General features: G+C 37.7%; 1 protein-coding gene across 2 annotated transcripts in view; it reads left to right on the top strand.

Moving 5' to 3' along the window:
• Positions 1 to 16,727, top strand: part of Dennd1b (DENN domain containing 1B) — a 219,589-nt gene that overhangs the window by 34,633 nt on the left and 168,229 nt on the right. For both annotated transcript variants that reach the window (XM_028889858.2, XM_028889857.2), the window contains exon 3: positions 16,107 to 16,150. In XM_028889858.2, the coding sequence (XP_028745691.1) occupies positions 16,107 to 16,150 (44 nt within the window). The remainder of the gene's footprint in view (positions 1 to 16,106; positions 16,151 to 16,727) is intronic.

The raw sequence follows: 16,727 nt of genomic DNA, 5'->3' as shown, positions 1-16,727 counted from the left end.
TTTCTAGTTACTATTTATTTGCCATTTCTTTCATGAAGTAGGGTGCCTTCTCAATTAGTAATGTGGCTTTCCCTTGTTAATGTACTTGTTAACTTTAGATGATGTCCTGAAGATGAACAGAGCATTTTCTCTGATACCCACCTGTTTGTCACTGTTTTGAGAATCCTCAGCAAGGATAATATGGGTTTATTTGACTTGGACTTCCACATTCCAGTCCATCATGGAAGGAAAACAGGGCAGGACCTCAAGGCAGGAACTGAAGCAGAGGCTGTGGAGAAGTGCTGGTTACTGTTTTTCTCCTGAAGGCTTGATCAGTTTGCTTTCTTGTACACCTCAGGACCACCTGCCCATAGGAGGCACCATCCCACATCAATCATTAATCAAGAAAATGCCCTACAGACTTGGCTACAGTCATTCTGACGATGATACTTTCTCAGTTGAAGTTTGTCTTCCTAGAGATGTCTAAATTGGCATCAAGATGACAAAAACCATCCAGCATACTATATACTTAATTTCATTTAAATCATAATCATAATTAAATGTTAAATCATAATTTAATGTTAGATCAGTATGGGTAATTCTCAAAAAAAGATGAAATTTGTGTTAAATAAGTAGATATTTAGGAAGAAATTATGGAAGTTCATTGAACAGAGAGTGAAAAAGAAAGCTTTCAATTAAAAAACCAAAAGGGTTACTTTAATGAAGCAAACATCTGGAATATAAAACATGTTTTGTCTTCAGGAGGTTTAGTTATGAGAAGGTGAACTATTGTAGCTGTATAAAGCAGTATAATATTTTAAATTGGCTGGCTCAGGCAGTGGCCATGCCAGCACGTGAAACAGGCTGCAGTTTAGGAAGGCTGGGGAAGGCCTCACAGCCTAAGTCCAGAGTAATGATAGAACTCAGAGAAATGTGCAGAAAGGAACATAGCATTTCTAGAAAGAGTTTCACTGTCCGTAGGAGTGTAAGTAAATCCTCAGAACTGGGAATAGTGTATGAAACATGGACATTTATATTGGAGTGTAGTGGAAATACATTTAGATAGGAAGGATGGAGTCAGGAAGTGTAGACCTTTGCCACAATTAACTGGCCTTAATATATGGAGCTATTTGTTGTTAAAAATTGAATATCTTATTGAGTCATCAATGGCTAGGTCCGTCAGGAGCTTTTGTTCAAGTCAGCAGTAGGGAGCCTCTGAATATTTTTTCTGTGGAAAGCATATTATACTCTTAAGATTAACTTCATGGCAGCTGGTTGAGAGGAGCCAAGTGTCAGGAAGGCTCATCAGGTAATGTGGATTTAGAGTGGGATGCAGACAGAAGAGGAGGCATGGATGGCAGCTACTTTTCAGAAAGGTCTAATGTGATTAGGAGCTGATTAGATACAGAGGATAAAGCAGGCAAGAAGGCATAGCGAAGCTGCTGCTGGGGTGTAGGGTTTGGTGTCTCATTCCACCCTAAAGTGGGTGGGACTCCGTTTCAGATACTGGCCAAGAGGCTAGTACGTAAAGTGGTAGAAACATGGCTCAGGGTGACAGCGGTGCTTGCTTGTGCTTACAGCATCCTGGAGGTACTCTGCTTTCTGGGTGACACGGCAGGTTGGGCGGACTGGGAAAAAGAAGTCTTTCAAATTCGGAAGATTTTCAGAGTTTTGCATATCTGCATAGACTAGACTCTAGCATTGCTGAACAGAACATGTGAAAGCCCAAATGCTGTCCATTCAGAAACGTGTTGAGTGTGACACCAGCACTATCTGTGTATCACTCTAGTTTTGAGGATTAGTGTCAATAAGTGATTGGAATTTGAAGAGGATGCAGTTCTCACAAGGCTTGAGAAGAAATTTTCTTTTCTTTAAAACATTATTTTTAGATTTATTTTATATGGATGAGTGTTTGATTGTGTGCATGTAATTGTAACATGTGTGTGCCTGGTGTCCACGGAGAGCAGAAGAGGGTGTGTCCCCTGGAACTAGAGTTACAGATGTTTGTGAGCTGGTATGTGGGCTCTGGGAACTGAACCTGGAGTCTCTACAAAAGCAACAACAACAACAAAAAATGCTCTTAACCAGGGAAATATCTGTCCAGCCTTGAGAAAATTTCTTTACAGAAAGATTAAGGCAGTGATTCTAAGTACAAACTCTCATTTTGGGAAAGTTAAAAAAATTTACAGATGCCTAAAAACATATGCACTGGAGCCACGGGACTATTTGGGAAGTTAAAAAAACAAACAAAAATTATTTGGGGAAGTAAAACAAAGCAAAATAAACTAAAAACCAGGTGCCTGATAATGTATGTACCGGAGCCAAGGAATCACATTTTAAAAGTGATGTTCCTTAGGTAGTTCTTTTGACAAGAGTTGAGAATACTTCATTACCTATAGGAAGTGATGTTTGAGGGACAGGAAACAGCTCTAGAATGCTAGTTTTTAAAATCATCTATGGGAACTACCCATTCTCCCCTTCACCGTTTCAGGTAGAGAAACAAAGGATTCAATTCTTGTAAGAGAGATGTAGTTGCGCTGTCATGTTTAGTGGGCAGTTAGGAGGGGAGGCTGGAAACCAGGAGCACTCCCTCTGTGTGTGGGAACACGTGCCTGCTTCAGTGGAACATAGTGGAGCCTGGCACATGGGAAGGGTCTCCTGTCACCAATGATGTCTGATTATCCTTATGTGTTTATCTTACATGGTCAGCTGGCCTCCTAAACATGGTGTGCTCCTGGAGTCTCAGATGTAGAATCAGTCCAGCTGCCTCCGAGACAATGCCTGTTTTCCATTTGAGTGCACAATTGACTCTTTTTTTTTGAGACAGGGTTTCTCTGTGTTGTTTTGGTACCTGTCCTGGATCTCACTCTGTAGACCAGGCTGGCCTTGAACTCACAGAGATCTGCCTGGCTCTGCCTCCCAAGTGCTGGGATTAAAGGCATGCTGCCACCACCACCACCACCACCACCACCACCACCACCACCACCACCACCACCACCACCACTGCCTGGCTCAAAATTGACTCTTAAATTATAACTCCAATAATTAATAATTATGTTTTAAGGAAAATGGGTGAAAATTGTCCTAGGACTTAGTTATTATTAAGCATGTTCAGACTATTAGGTTTTTCCCCCTTCTAGGAAATTATTCCTGTTGTAAGTATTGACATTATACTTATCAGTCATAATGCTGACCTCAAGGGTTAAAGATATACACCCATTTTCAGTTCAAGACAATTCTGAATACCTTCTAGGTCTGTTTCCCCCAAAGTTATTTTATTTCATCTTTTCCTCATTTTTAAAATTGGTCCTTTGAAAATCTCATATAATATGTATTTTTATTATATTCTCCCTGCCCTGATTCCTCTTAGAGCCATGCCCTCTTCCCTACCTATCCAACTTTGTGACTTTTATTTTTTTTAAACCCATCAAGCACGCACTTGCTTTGGGATGTGTGGCTTCTGTTGGAGTATGATAGACCTACAGGGCCACACCCTTAAGGAAAGTCAGCTTTCCTTCTCTCAGTAGCTACCAGTTGTTAATTGCTTCTTAGCTATTGTATGGGACTTGGTGTTCCTTTCTCCTCTCCATGCAGGATTTGACCTTGCTGGAGCTTTCCCAGGTCTGTGCTTGCCATCACAGTTGCTGTGAGTTCATGTGTGCTCTGTTGTGTCTGGAGAACACTGTTTCCTTGCCCTCATCTAAGGCCTCTGGCTCACAGTCTTTCCGTTTTCTCTTCTGCACCTGAGCCTCAGGGGAAGGGATGTGATGTGGATGTTACATTCAGGGCCGGGCACGCCATAGTCTCTTCTCTGCACCTCGACCAGTTGTGGCTCTGTGTTAATGCCATCTACTGCAAAAAGAAGCGTCTCTGATGAGGACTGGGGGAGAACTATTTATTTATTTATTTATTTATTTATTTATTTATTTATTTATTTATTTATTTATCACTTAACAATTCTAGGCAACATATTTTGATCATTTTCTTTCCCTCCCTCAACTTCACCCAGATCGTTCCTACATCCTTACCCACTCAAGGTCTTGTTTCTTTCTTTCCCTCAAAAACAAAACAAAAACAAACAAAACAAAAACAGCAAACCATAACAAAAACAAGAGCACGCAAAACACCATGGATTCTCTTCTGTGTTGGCCACCTTCCCTGGAGTTTGACTGGTATATACACTCTGTGTCACTTGAGTGGAGAAAACTCAGTTTCCCATTCCTAGCAGGTGTCAGTTGTAAATAGCTTCTTGGTTAGGGGTGGGCCTTTGGGCCTCTTTTCCTTCTCCACAAAGAGGTTTGTCTGACTTGAAGTTGTGCAGATGCAGTGCACTGTATCTCAGTCTCTGTGTGTTCTCATGTGTACCAGTCCTGTTGTGCCTGGAAGACACTGTTTGCTTGGAGTCACCCACTACCTCTGGCTCTTCCAACATTTCTGCTTCAAGGAAACTTCTCTTTTCAACAGACGGAAATTGGAGTTAGTTTTTGTTCATGGTGATAGATATGGGTCTAATTTCTTTTTTTCTGCATCTAGTTTTCTCAGGACCGTATGTTGGAGATACTTTTTTTTACCCTCCAGCATGTGTTTTGGCATCTTTGTCAAATATTAAATGGCTAAGGTTATGTATACTCAGTTTGAGTCTTTGATTTTCTTCCATCGGTCTGCTTCTGCATTTGTACCAGTACCACATTATTTTTTATTATTGTGGTTCTGTAATATATCTTAAGATAGGGAATGTTAATACATCCATCATTGTTCCTTTTGCTCAGGATTGTTTGGCTATCTGGGGTCTTTTGTGGTTGCATATACATTTTAGGATCAGTTTTTCTGTTCCTGTGATGAATAAGATATAGATTTGTATTTTAATAGAGATTGCATCGAATCTGCAAAAGGCTTTTAGTAAAATGGTCATTTTCATAATGTCACTTCTGTCAACCCATGAACATGGGATGCCTTTTCATTTTCTACTCTCTTTTTCTGTCTCTTTCTTGAGAGGTTTAAAGTTTTCATTGTAGAGGTCCTTCACATTCTTGATTAGGTTTATTCCTAGATATTCTTTGAGGCTATTGTGAATGGAGTGTTTCCATGCTCTCTTCCTCTGTGTGTTGTTGGTATATAGAAGAGCTCTTCATTTGTGCAGATTGGTTCTGTGTCCTGCCATATTGTTGACTTTTGCTTATGTCTTTTAGCAGTGGTAATTCCTTTCAGTTGTTCTGAAAGTATATTTTGGCTACACTCCTGTTCATACAGTTTTTGTATAACTAACATGCTTTCTTAGATATTTGAATATTTTATTTCACTGATTTTGTCTTTCATTGCTGCTGTTAAGAAGTCTGTCAGACCTATAAATACAATCTTTTCTCTCCCATTCTTTGAATTTCATTGTGATGTTCCCAGCTGTCTCTGGGAATCCTGCTTGGCTTTTGTGGTTCCTCACTCAGAAGATTGACTCTCTTCAGTTTTTAGAAAGTTTTAAAATCTTCTCATATTATTTTCTTCCTTTCTCATTGCACTCTTTTGGTCTAGTCCTTTAGAATTCTAAGTAGAGTTGTTACTGTGCTGGTTTGTTTTTGACAACTTCATACAAACTAGAGCCACCTTGTAAGAGGGACCTCGATGGAGGAGATTACCTCCTTCTAATTGATGTGTGTGTGTGTGTGTGTGTGTGTGTGTGTGTGTGTGTGTGTGTGTGTACACATCCACCACACATGTGCAGAGGGCAGAAGACAGCTTGTGTGAGTCAGTTTTCTCTTTCCACAATGTAGGCGCTTAAACTGAGGTGGCAGTCTCTTTTACAGAGTCATCTTGCCAGCCCACTTTGCTGTTTAGTCACTGAGGTTATATTTTTTTTAAAGTTCTGATTTTTAAAGCTTACCTTTCAAAAAATAATCATATTATTTGTTTTATATTGAATCATTCTTATTTAGAAATTATCTGTGTTTATTAATCATGATGTTTCAATTATTTTAGTATCTTAAACCTTTGATGAGGTGTGACATTTGGCAAGATCTGAGTTGTCTCTTTCCAGAGGCATTTGTCCTAAACCTACCACATGACTGAGGTCACAGGGTGTACCTAGGCTTGGTAAATACAAACATAAAGGAGGTGAAAAATTAATTCATTTAGAGTAATTTTTGTTAATTGAATCTCATGTTAAATTGATTCTCCATTTAGTGTGATTCCAACTTGAAAATAGTCTAGAAAAAAATGTGCTGAGTGCTTAATTTGGTAATATTTTATTAGAGGTGCACTTTCTACCCTAATAATAGTTTTAATATTTCTCTACATATTAAACACATTTTCAGATTTGTAAGTTTTAAATTGATTTTTATAATTAGTATGATTCTAACCATGAAATTTTGCTTATTTTGAAATGACTAAAACTCTGTTATGTCTAAGAATATGAGAGTGTGTTATACTTTGTTACCTTTGTGTTAAATATGAAAGCCTTTGACCAAGGCTGTGCTTCAACTCATCATATTTTGCTGTAATATGAACACTATTTAAAATAATTATGAATAAAATGAAACTGCCTTATGATAGGTTAAATTTATATTTCTGAATGACCAAGTTATTTCTTGTAACTAGTTCAAAGAGTTAAGTATACTCAATATTATGAATAAAATATATCTTTTAAAGTCATATCTTGTACAAAGAATTATAAAGAACTAACTCTCTAACTTAAAGCATTGCTTCTCACCTTTGAGGAAACCAGGGAGGTAGGTGATGAGGGCGTGCTGTACTATTAGCTGCGTCTGTCAGGGTTGTATCACAGAACATCGTTCGACAAGTGACCTCCTCACTTTATCTTCTATGTTCTTATAAAAACTTTTGTGTTGGCTTTTAATGATTGGTATCTGAAAAACGTCAAAACATTGATTCTCGGTTGTAAGCTTCTTGTCATATATTAATCAAGATTGAACATCTGTGGTACAGCATTTCTTTCCCTTTTTGTTTGTTGATTAAAAAAAAAAAACCCTCTCCTGAAGGGCCCTTGGGACAGATGGCCCCTCACTGTTGATGGTTCGATTACCATGATCACCCACAGCTTCAGAAGAGTGCGAAGAAAAGAAATTGCTTTCTTTGTCAAGGTGTTTTCAATTCAATTCTCACCCATTAGCCCCGTTTGGTTAAGTTTGGAATTACTCTATCAGGTGATTGATGAGGGTTCCTATTTTATCATAATAGGTCTTGTTTAAAAGGGATGGAGGAAGCAAAATGATGTAACTAATATGTTATGTGGTGGTTTATATTTTCCTAAGGATCTTTAAAGTTCTATTTCCTTTGCTCAGTTGGAATTTACTAAATATCTAAGCAAAAAGAGCATCCTCAGTTTCAGTTGTGATACTAATTTTAGATCATTCTAGAAGAAACATTTAGAAAGGCTAGAATTAAACTTTGGTTTGTATGGTTGGAGTTTCAAAGCCATCCAAAAATATTTTACAGAAGTAGATTGATTATCCATGTGACTTTTAGAATGAGGTCATCAGCAAGAGGACATTGAATTAGACTTCATGTGACAATTGCTTATGTACATTTTTAAGATAATGAAAACATTTTAAAATTGCTTTAAAATATGTATATTAGGTATGTAAAATGATGAATATAAGTGTGGTCTTTTTGCAAGTGGCTATATAAAACATACTAAAACAAGGCTTTCATTTCTCTTTAAATCATATATATATATATATATTTAAACTTATATTATTAAATGATGAATTATATTAATGATAGTGTAATAGTGTTTGATTACTATTAGTGATTAATGTCCTTTTCTAGATTTCTTTACATTCAGGTACTGTTTATAGGAAGTCTGTGGAGTTTAGACTTTTTCTTTGCATGAACTATTTAATATTTGGTTTGCTGAAAATATCTTAGCCGAAATAAAATAATCCCACTGTGAATGTATTTTAAACCACGGCCCTGTGAGAGAGCAAAGAGCTGTGCTTTGTAGGCACAGCAGAGCAGTAGTAGAACACGTGCACTCCAATCCTGCCTGCAGTCGTGTCTAGCATAGAGACAAAGGATACGGAACTCTAAGTCTCCATGCAGAAAAAGCCTGGTGAGGGAGGGCTCTCTTTCATTCAGAAAATTCGAAGGTTCTCTCTACAGAGTGTGAACTTTTTCTTGAAATTATGAATAAAGAATGCAGACAGAGGCCTTGTTTTTATGACCACAGTTATCCTCTCTGTTTATTTATCCTTTTGGTTATTCAAATGGAACTAACCATTTAAATTGCATGAAATAAATCATCATAAGAAAGCACAGCAGAAAGTATTTCCTCCGATAATTGAGAATGTGGGGTACAGAAAGATCCCTCTTGATAATCTAGATCAGTGGTTCTCAACCTGTGGGTCATGATCCCTTTGGCAGGAGCTGTTGAATGATCCTTTCACGGGGCACACCTAAGATCATTAGAACATATAGATATTTGCATTACAATACAATTACAAAAACAGTAGCAAAATTACAGTTATGAAGTAGGAATGAAAATAATTTCAAGGTTGGGGGTCACTACACCATGAAGACTGATTAAAGGGTTGCAACATTAGTTGGAGAAATACTGATCTAGATAGTGGAATGCTTGCACATTTACATATACTTTAGGGATAGAGGGAATGTTAGCATATGTGTATATATGTATAAGACTGTAGTCCTCCATGGTTGCTGCTAAAATGATATAGCCTCAAATGCCATGAAGCAATTCAGTTTTGATGTGATTCTTTTCACTGGGACCTGAAAATAGAATTATGATGTTAGTATTTATTATCATGAAAAGCTTTTGGTAGTGTTGTGATTGGTGGTGATTTTCCTAGTTTTGTGACGACACACGTGTATCTGCATATAATAAAGGGCATTCTAGGGGCTAGAGAGACAGCTCTGAGACTAAGAGCCCCTGCTGCACAATCAGAAGTGTTGGAGTTTGGATTTCAGCACATACATAACAAGCTGCAAACACCAGTAACCCAACTCTGCAGGGTCTGACAGCATCTTCTGGCCTTTGTGTGTGTGTGTGCTTGTTTGTGTACACTCATAGACACATCATATACACACATAAATAAATAAATCTTTAAAAAATAAGGGGGATTCTGAATTACTGACACAGCTTAGAATATTTATAGCTAACAAATATTAAGTTCCTTAATGCTAGCCTTTGTGAGATGGATGCTGTGATTAGTTCTTCAGGTTTGATCCTTATAGGATGAGCAGGGTCAGTAACACATGGAGTTTGTTAGACCCACTTATGCTAGATTAGAGGTTTTATGTGTAAGATCCAGCAATCTGGGTTGTAATCAGAGCTTTCATGACACGTCTGTTGCACACTGATATTGAGAGAAGATATTGAGAGAACTGCTCACCAGTCCTTTGAAATGTTAATAAAATTTTGTATTAATGATATATTTTGAAATATGAATTTTAATTGTCATTGTAGTTGTGTGTAAGTGGAGTTTTTTTGTCTCAACTGCCTGCTCCCAAATAATCACTCAGAGGTTTAATATATAAATTATAAATGATTCCGGGTGTTGGTGGCGGCGGTGGCGGTGGCGGCGGCGCTCGCCTTTAATCCCAGCACTCGGAGGCGAGCAGGCGGATCTCTGTGATTCAAGCAGCCTGACTACCAATGAGCCAGAAAGACACAAAGCTACACAGAGAAACCCTGTCTTGAAAAACAAAACAAAACAACAACAACAAAAAAATTATAAATGCTTGTCCAATAGCTCAGGCTTATTACTAACTAGCTCTTACATTTAAATTAACCCATATTCCTTGTTTATGCTCTGCCATGTGGTGGTACCTTTATTAGCATGGTACGTTCATCTTTTGCTCCCTCTGCGCCTGGCTGGTGTTCCTCTGACTCCGCCTTTCCTCATCTCTCATTCTCAGTTTGACTTTCCTGCCTAATTTTATCCTGCTCAGTTATTGGCCAGTCACCTTGTTTATTAAATCAATCACAGTGGCATATATTCACACAGCACACAGAAGTATTATTCCACAGTATTTATGCCTGTTTACTGGACACCTGTGAATCTTCATGGAAGTATTTAATGTGTTATGTTCAGACCTTGATAATTGGCATGTTAATCACCTCTCATGTGCTAACTTTAAAATAATTTGTACAAACATCTGACTGTATTTTGTTAAGATTGAATGTTCTCTAATTTCATTTTTCAGAAATCAATTTATTTTTTCAAATATTGGTTATGTTCTTAAAATATGTGATATATAATTCAGAATACTGTTTTTTTTTGAGTGGGTGTGTGGTGTGAATCACAATTCTGTATTACTAGATTGTCAGAATGATATCTCTTTATCAGTGCTGTAAAGATATACTTTGCTGTGGTGCATGCTGGGAAATGCAGAGTATTGATGGTTCTGATCTCTGGCTTCAACAAGATCCTAAGTAACTGTGTAGGATGATTTTCTTAAATCCTTTGCTGTCAGATTGGATATAAAATTACAATCATGAATTTGAAACACTTTGGCAGATATGACTGAATTTATAATTTTAACTTTGGTTATCTAATAATATGCTTTTAAATATGTTTTACGTGCACAAGAAGGATATTTATGTGACGCACGTAGGTAGGCAGATGAGGCTGTTTTTCAGTTTAATCAGAGTGGGGGAAGATAGATTGAGCTGGTAGATTTCAGCACCCTCTCTGAGGGGACAGAAGGCATCGTCATGTTAGCAGAGTCAGCATTTCCACCAGCCATCTTGTTAGTCCACATTTGCTTCCATTTATTTGTTTTACTTCTCAGCCACACAGTTTCCAAATATTCATTGGTCACCTTTTAAAATGCATTTGTTATTTTGGTAATAACATATAACATGGATGGATTTTACTGAAAAAGTTCACTTTTCTTTTCTTTTTTTTTTTTTTTTTGGTTTTTCGAAACAGGGTTTCTCTGTGTAGCTTTGCGCCTTTCCTGGAACTCACTTGGTAGCCCAGGCTGGCCTCACAGAGATCTGCCTGGCTCTGCCTCCAGAGTGCTGGGATTAAATGCGTGCGCCACCACCGCCCGGCAAAAAGTTCAATTTTTTAAGTTAGAATGTAATAACTAATTTGTAGTTATTACTACTCACATATTTAAGTTCCCTTTTCATCAGTTGTGGCTGACAGAAACCTAAATGTTGACTGAATTATCAGATGTCTTTTCCACTTTGGCTCTTGGACCATAATGGGAAATCCCACTTTGTTGGCTTTCAATGCCAGATTTTAACCGCTGTCTAACCTGAATACTTAGTATTACCTGAACAATGGATTCATGCCTCCTTGTTTAGTTTGCTTCAGAGTGCTTCCTATAGTATGAAAGTTGGGGGAGGAACCAGCAGTTCTTATACAATCCTCCGTACCATGTCCTCAGAATTACTGGGAGCTGTGCTTCCTGCTTCCTTTTCCTATAACAGCAGAAAACGCCATCCTCCTGTTTAAGCCCCAGACATTGTCCTGATCAGGACCCCACTCCTCCTGCCTTCCTAGGGACCTTGGGTGCCTTCTTTGCTGGCTTTCCACTAGGTCATTGGTTCCTGTCAGCATGCTCAGATGCATACTATTATCAAAGACAAGGGCGTCTAGCTGAACATCCTGTCTCTGCTCTCAGCTTGTACAGCTTGCTTAGTTCCCTTTCTTGGACACAAACCTCTTGCCCAGTGCTTACTTAATTCCGTTTGCTCCTTTCCTCTGCCCTTCATTCTTCCTATGGCTTTGCACCTTTCGATGTGGCTGTCCTTCTGCAGCCATCCCTTCGCCATGACTTGCAGCACTCGCGAGTTTTTACTTCCTTCATTTATCTCTGAGGCTGTGCCACTTCCCGTGATGCCCAAGCATGGCAGCTGTGCCGTCCTCCTGCCCGCTATTCTTCCTCCTTGGGTGCGGCCACTTCTCTTGCCAGTCCAGCCTCATCCCTGCCCGCTCTCTCCCTAAGTTATATGCTTGATATGTTAAATTTTGCTTACTTTTATAAAGGATATCCTGTTTCTTTTTGTTCTTTGAGACATCATGCATATTCTTTCTCCAGCCTGGAATGTTCTCTGTTGCCCAAATCATCTGTTGGTGATGATTAGATCCCTTTGATCTAATAAAATGTCAGTATGCAGGACCTCTTTCCTAGTTAGTGGTCCTGTTGCTATGTAACACCATGATCAAAAGCAAGTTTGGGAGGGAAGGGTTTATTTGACTTACACTTCCACATCCCAGTCCATCACTGAAGGAGGTCAGGGCAGGAACTCAAACAGGGCAGGAACCTGGAGGCAGGAGCAAATGCAGAGGCCATGAAGCGGGTGCTCTTTATTGATTTGTTCCCCTTGGGTTGCTCAGCCTGCTTTCATAAAACCCAGGATCTCCAGCCTAGGGGTGGCCCCACCCACAATGGGCTGGGCTCTCCCCTACCAATCACTAATTACAAAAATACTTACAGACCTGATGTGATTTTTTAGAGGCATTTACTTAATTTAGATTCACAACACACACACACACACACACACACACACACACACACACACACACACTTTTCTTCCTTCCTTCCCTCCCTCCCTCCCTCCCTCCCTCCCTCCCTCCCTCCCTCCCTCCTCCCTCTCTCTCTCTCTCTCTCTTTTGAGATAGGGTCTCTCTGTCCTGGAACTCACTATGTAGACTAGACTGGCCTTGAACTCACAGAACTCCACCTGCCTCTGCTTTCTAAGTGCTGGGATTAAAGGCGTGCACTACCATGCCCTGCCTATATATATGTACTCTTGGTTTAATGATTCTCTTTTCTGTAAATGGTAGGGATCCTGTTTTAACTTCATTAATGGTATTTCCATAGGTGGAAAAGTTTAAAAAAAATTACATTTTCAAAAAAGTTACTCATTTTTATTTAATAATTTCTATTCATTTATTTTCAAAAGACATTCCTTTGTTAGCAACAGTTCTTGAATTTACCAAGTGAAGGAATCTTTGAGTTGAGTTGAGTTGCCCTGTAGTAACCTTGCTTAAAAGAATGCTTTGCATAAAACCTAGACAGTCTGCCCATGAATGCTATGGAGAATAAGAAGGCAAGGACCTTGTTCAGTTTTGCATGAAACAGGTGGAGCTTACATGGGCCACAAAAACATTTATTATGGGGAAATATTCCAGGATAAGTTCTCTTTCGCTCTCAGCCAAGGAAGCTCCAGTCTTAGCCAGCTGTCTGATGAAGCTCAGAGCGCCTCACGCTGTGACTGATGTTTCCTTGTCTGTTCACATTCTGTAATGTAGGTGAGTCAAGCTTGGACAAAGCTGTCATCACAGATTTTGAGAACTGGCCCAGCAGTTAAGAGCACTGGCTGCTCTTGCAGAGGACCCCTCTTGGTTCCCAGCACTCACCTGGTGGCTCACAACTGTCTGTGATTCCAGGCTCAGGGGAGTCACTGCTCTCTTCTCACGCTCTAGAGCACCAGGCACATATTTGGTGCAAGTGCACACTTGCAGGCAAAATACTTATACACATAAATAAAAATAAATGTCTTAAAAAACAAATCCGTACTCAAACAAGATTCAAAGGTTACATATTCTGTTTTTCCTAAGGTGTATAGTGTCTGAACTATACTGTTTTTCTAGATGCATAATAATAAGAAACTATATATTTAATTCATCTTTGAATTCCCCAGAACCAAAGAGATTTTAGTCATTTATGTAAATTAGGAATTTTTTTTATCTTTTGATTTTTTTTTGTAGTTTAGTATAATCCATATTAGTATCTTTAGTTATTTTTAATTTTTGTTTCTTAAGGGCTAGAAAATATGAAATATCAAATTACAGGCTTATTCTTACTTTATATTTAAAGAAACATAATTTAAAAACATTTATGCTCATACCAAACAGTAATTTATTGCTGTCTACAAGATTACTGATTTACAAAACTTTGTGTACTTATGACGTAATTATGTGAGAAAGAAGTAACATGTTCTTCCTGTGAGCAACAGTGTGTCTGGGAGGATGTGGAGTCTCCCTGGACTCTGACTGGGGGTGGGGGGCGAGAAGAGCATCCCTGTCACCGCTCTGCAGCCCTGCCAGCAGTTCCCATCCCTTGTCCCCTAAGAGCAGCATCAAATCGGCCCTGACGGATCAGATTGAGGATCTGGAGTAATTCTCAGGGAAGAGAAAATTCAGGCTTTGTTCGAAGTGACAAAATCGGATTATTTTTCTCGGGGCTTTTGTTCCTTTGCAGTACTCTGAAAGGTTGCTACAAATATGTAGTTGAAATAGAACCACATAAGCAGTAAATAAGTTAATCCACTTCAAAACGTGGGTGCACATGATTCTAATGCAGTTTTGCATGCTGCTGAAGGATGAGATTTATTTAATGAAAATAAATAGGATATTTTCCACTAGATGTTTAATCCAATAAACCCTTCATATAGTCATTTGTTTTCCCTCTGTGAAAATATAGTATATAGAAAAAAATGAGTGAATGAGCAAGGTGTTGAGTGAAAAGTGAGGCAGCCAAAGCATCCTTGGCTGTATGGAGCCAGAAGTAAACAAACGGTAAGGGGAACACGACGTAGGCCTAGTAACCTGCTCCTATTCTGAAATAGCAATTGACGCTAAAGTTGTGATTGACAAAAAGGGATAGTTAATATCGGCCTCGAAGCCCATCCCCTGCGGTATGACTAGCCTCCCTCTGTGTGATGATTTATTTTTATTACTGGTAATTTACTGTCATACTTTGTTCGTGGATTTTCCTGAGTACTTTTGTTTTATGAGCTCCAGTTTTGATCAAAGTACCACATGAACCTATACAGTTTGGGATGTAATTATCTATAGGATCTGCAAGATAAGTCTGCCTGAGGATTTCTAGTTGATCGTTTGATGTTTTTTACATTAATTTCTGAAATGTAAACATTTGTTTTATATGGATGAAGACAAACCATCTGATGTTGCCCTTCATAAATTTCTAATGTGTTGTTTTTTTGCAAGATGTTCTACATGGCTTATTTATATGGAAAACTTTAATTCCTTAATTATTACTAAGTTAAAATTTTTGTAGAAGGCAAGCTTTGTTTGTAAGTAAAACAGAAAAATCCTGTTTGAACTACTCATGGAAGTGCTAGATTAGCCAGCTCATGCTTAAAATGCTGCTGGCCGTCTACTGGATTTTGGAATTAATGTTTCAGAAATCTCGCACCCTGACTTTGATTTTAAAAATGTACTGTAAAGTGGTGGTAGTTGTGCATTGGCTGTAGTTGCTCACTGACTGGATACAGAGTGGAGTCTCTGGTCCCTGAGGCCTTTTACTTGGGGGTGGAGTTTAGACTGACCCCATCTGTATGTTAGCTCCATCATGGGGTTTCAGCAGCTCTTTATCAGAAATGCTATTAACCCACCATTAATTACTCTTTAAAAACTCATTTGAAATATTCAGTTTTGTTTTTGGCAGAATTAAGTACATGGCCAAAATATTTACTAGTACTAATTAAAGCCAACAATGCCATCTTTTACCACATTTAAAATAGAAGGTTGAGAAATGTGGAAATAAACAACTTGTATAAATATTTATAAAGCTGTTGATTTTTTATACTCTATCTAGAAATTAATACAAATAAAAGTCACATTTATTTCTTGAAATAGATTGCAAAATCAAATTTATTTTTAAAAAGCTGTATTAAATTTATGCAGTAGCTTACCGACTACTCAAAAATTACTTTAGAGTTAAATTTGAGCACTTAAAACTGATATAAAGCAAAAATGATTATTGACATATATTCTTAATTGGAATTTAAAATGAAATTTTAAGGCAATATGCTTTGGTTTAGCCTCTGAGGCTGTGTTTGGTTATTAGTATTACTTACTACTTTTATATTTTCATTTTCAAGCCAAAACTAGTGTTTTTATAAGTAGTTAAATTGAAAATGTATTGTAGAATGTTAGACTCCAAAGCATGCAGAGAGTTTGCTAGAGGGAATGATTTTTAGTAGCTTAAGTTATAAAATTTATTTGTCTCTGTTGCTAAGATTATTTAAATCTAAATGTCAAAATATTTAATTTTATAAAATACAGAGAAATTAACCTTATAATTAATTGTGTTAAAAATATCAAAATTGATCATTTTAAGAATATTAGCATCTTCGTATGCTTCTTTTAATAATATATGTCAATTGTTTGCAGGTCCTGTGGTACTGTGGAAATTCCCAGAGGACTTTGGAGACCAGGTTGGGAACATAATTTAAAAACATTTTAAGTTGGTATATTACATTATTACTGTTTACTGCTGATATTGTGTATGAATAGCAGCAATTATTTTTCTCGATAAACTGTGAGAAAGAAAATTGTGGAGACTATATGTTTTTAAGGGACCAGGTAGGTGAGTTAAGGCTTGCTTATAGTGAGAATTATCGCAACTGTGAGCTTACGGTCTCAACGTAGTTACACTTTCATGTATGGGATTTCCATTTCGGGACAATAAAAAACTCCTAGTCATAAAATCTTGATAATATTAATTTTTTATTGGCTGTACTCATTATTTCTGTATAGTTAGAAATAAATATAACTGCTATAAATAAGTGATCAGTAATTCTCGAATCACATTTAGAAGTTGAATTGGGAATATTTCCTTATTTCTAAATAATTTTTATCACTTTATTTTCTTAGAAAGCTAAGACATGGAAACTGCAGTATGAATTTCTTGATTGGCATTTTATAGTTTTCTGTAGTTCCTTAAATATTTACTATGAACAAAAATGAACTAGTTTGGTGTGAGTTCATAGGAAAATATTTTAAAATTTATGT

The sequence above is a fragment of the Peromyscus leucopus genome, chromosome 15 (assembly GCF_004664715.2).
Source record: "Peromyscus leucopus breed LL Stock chromosome 15, UCI_PerLeu_2.1, whole genome shotgun sequence".
Taxonomy (NCBI): Eukaryota; Metazoa; Chordata; class Mammalia; order Rodentia; family Cricetidae; genus Peromyscus; species Peromyscus leucopus.
This window is presented reverse-complemented; position numbering and strand designations above follow the sequence as displayed.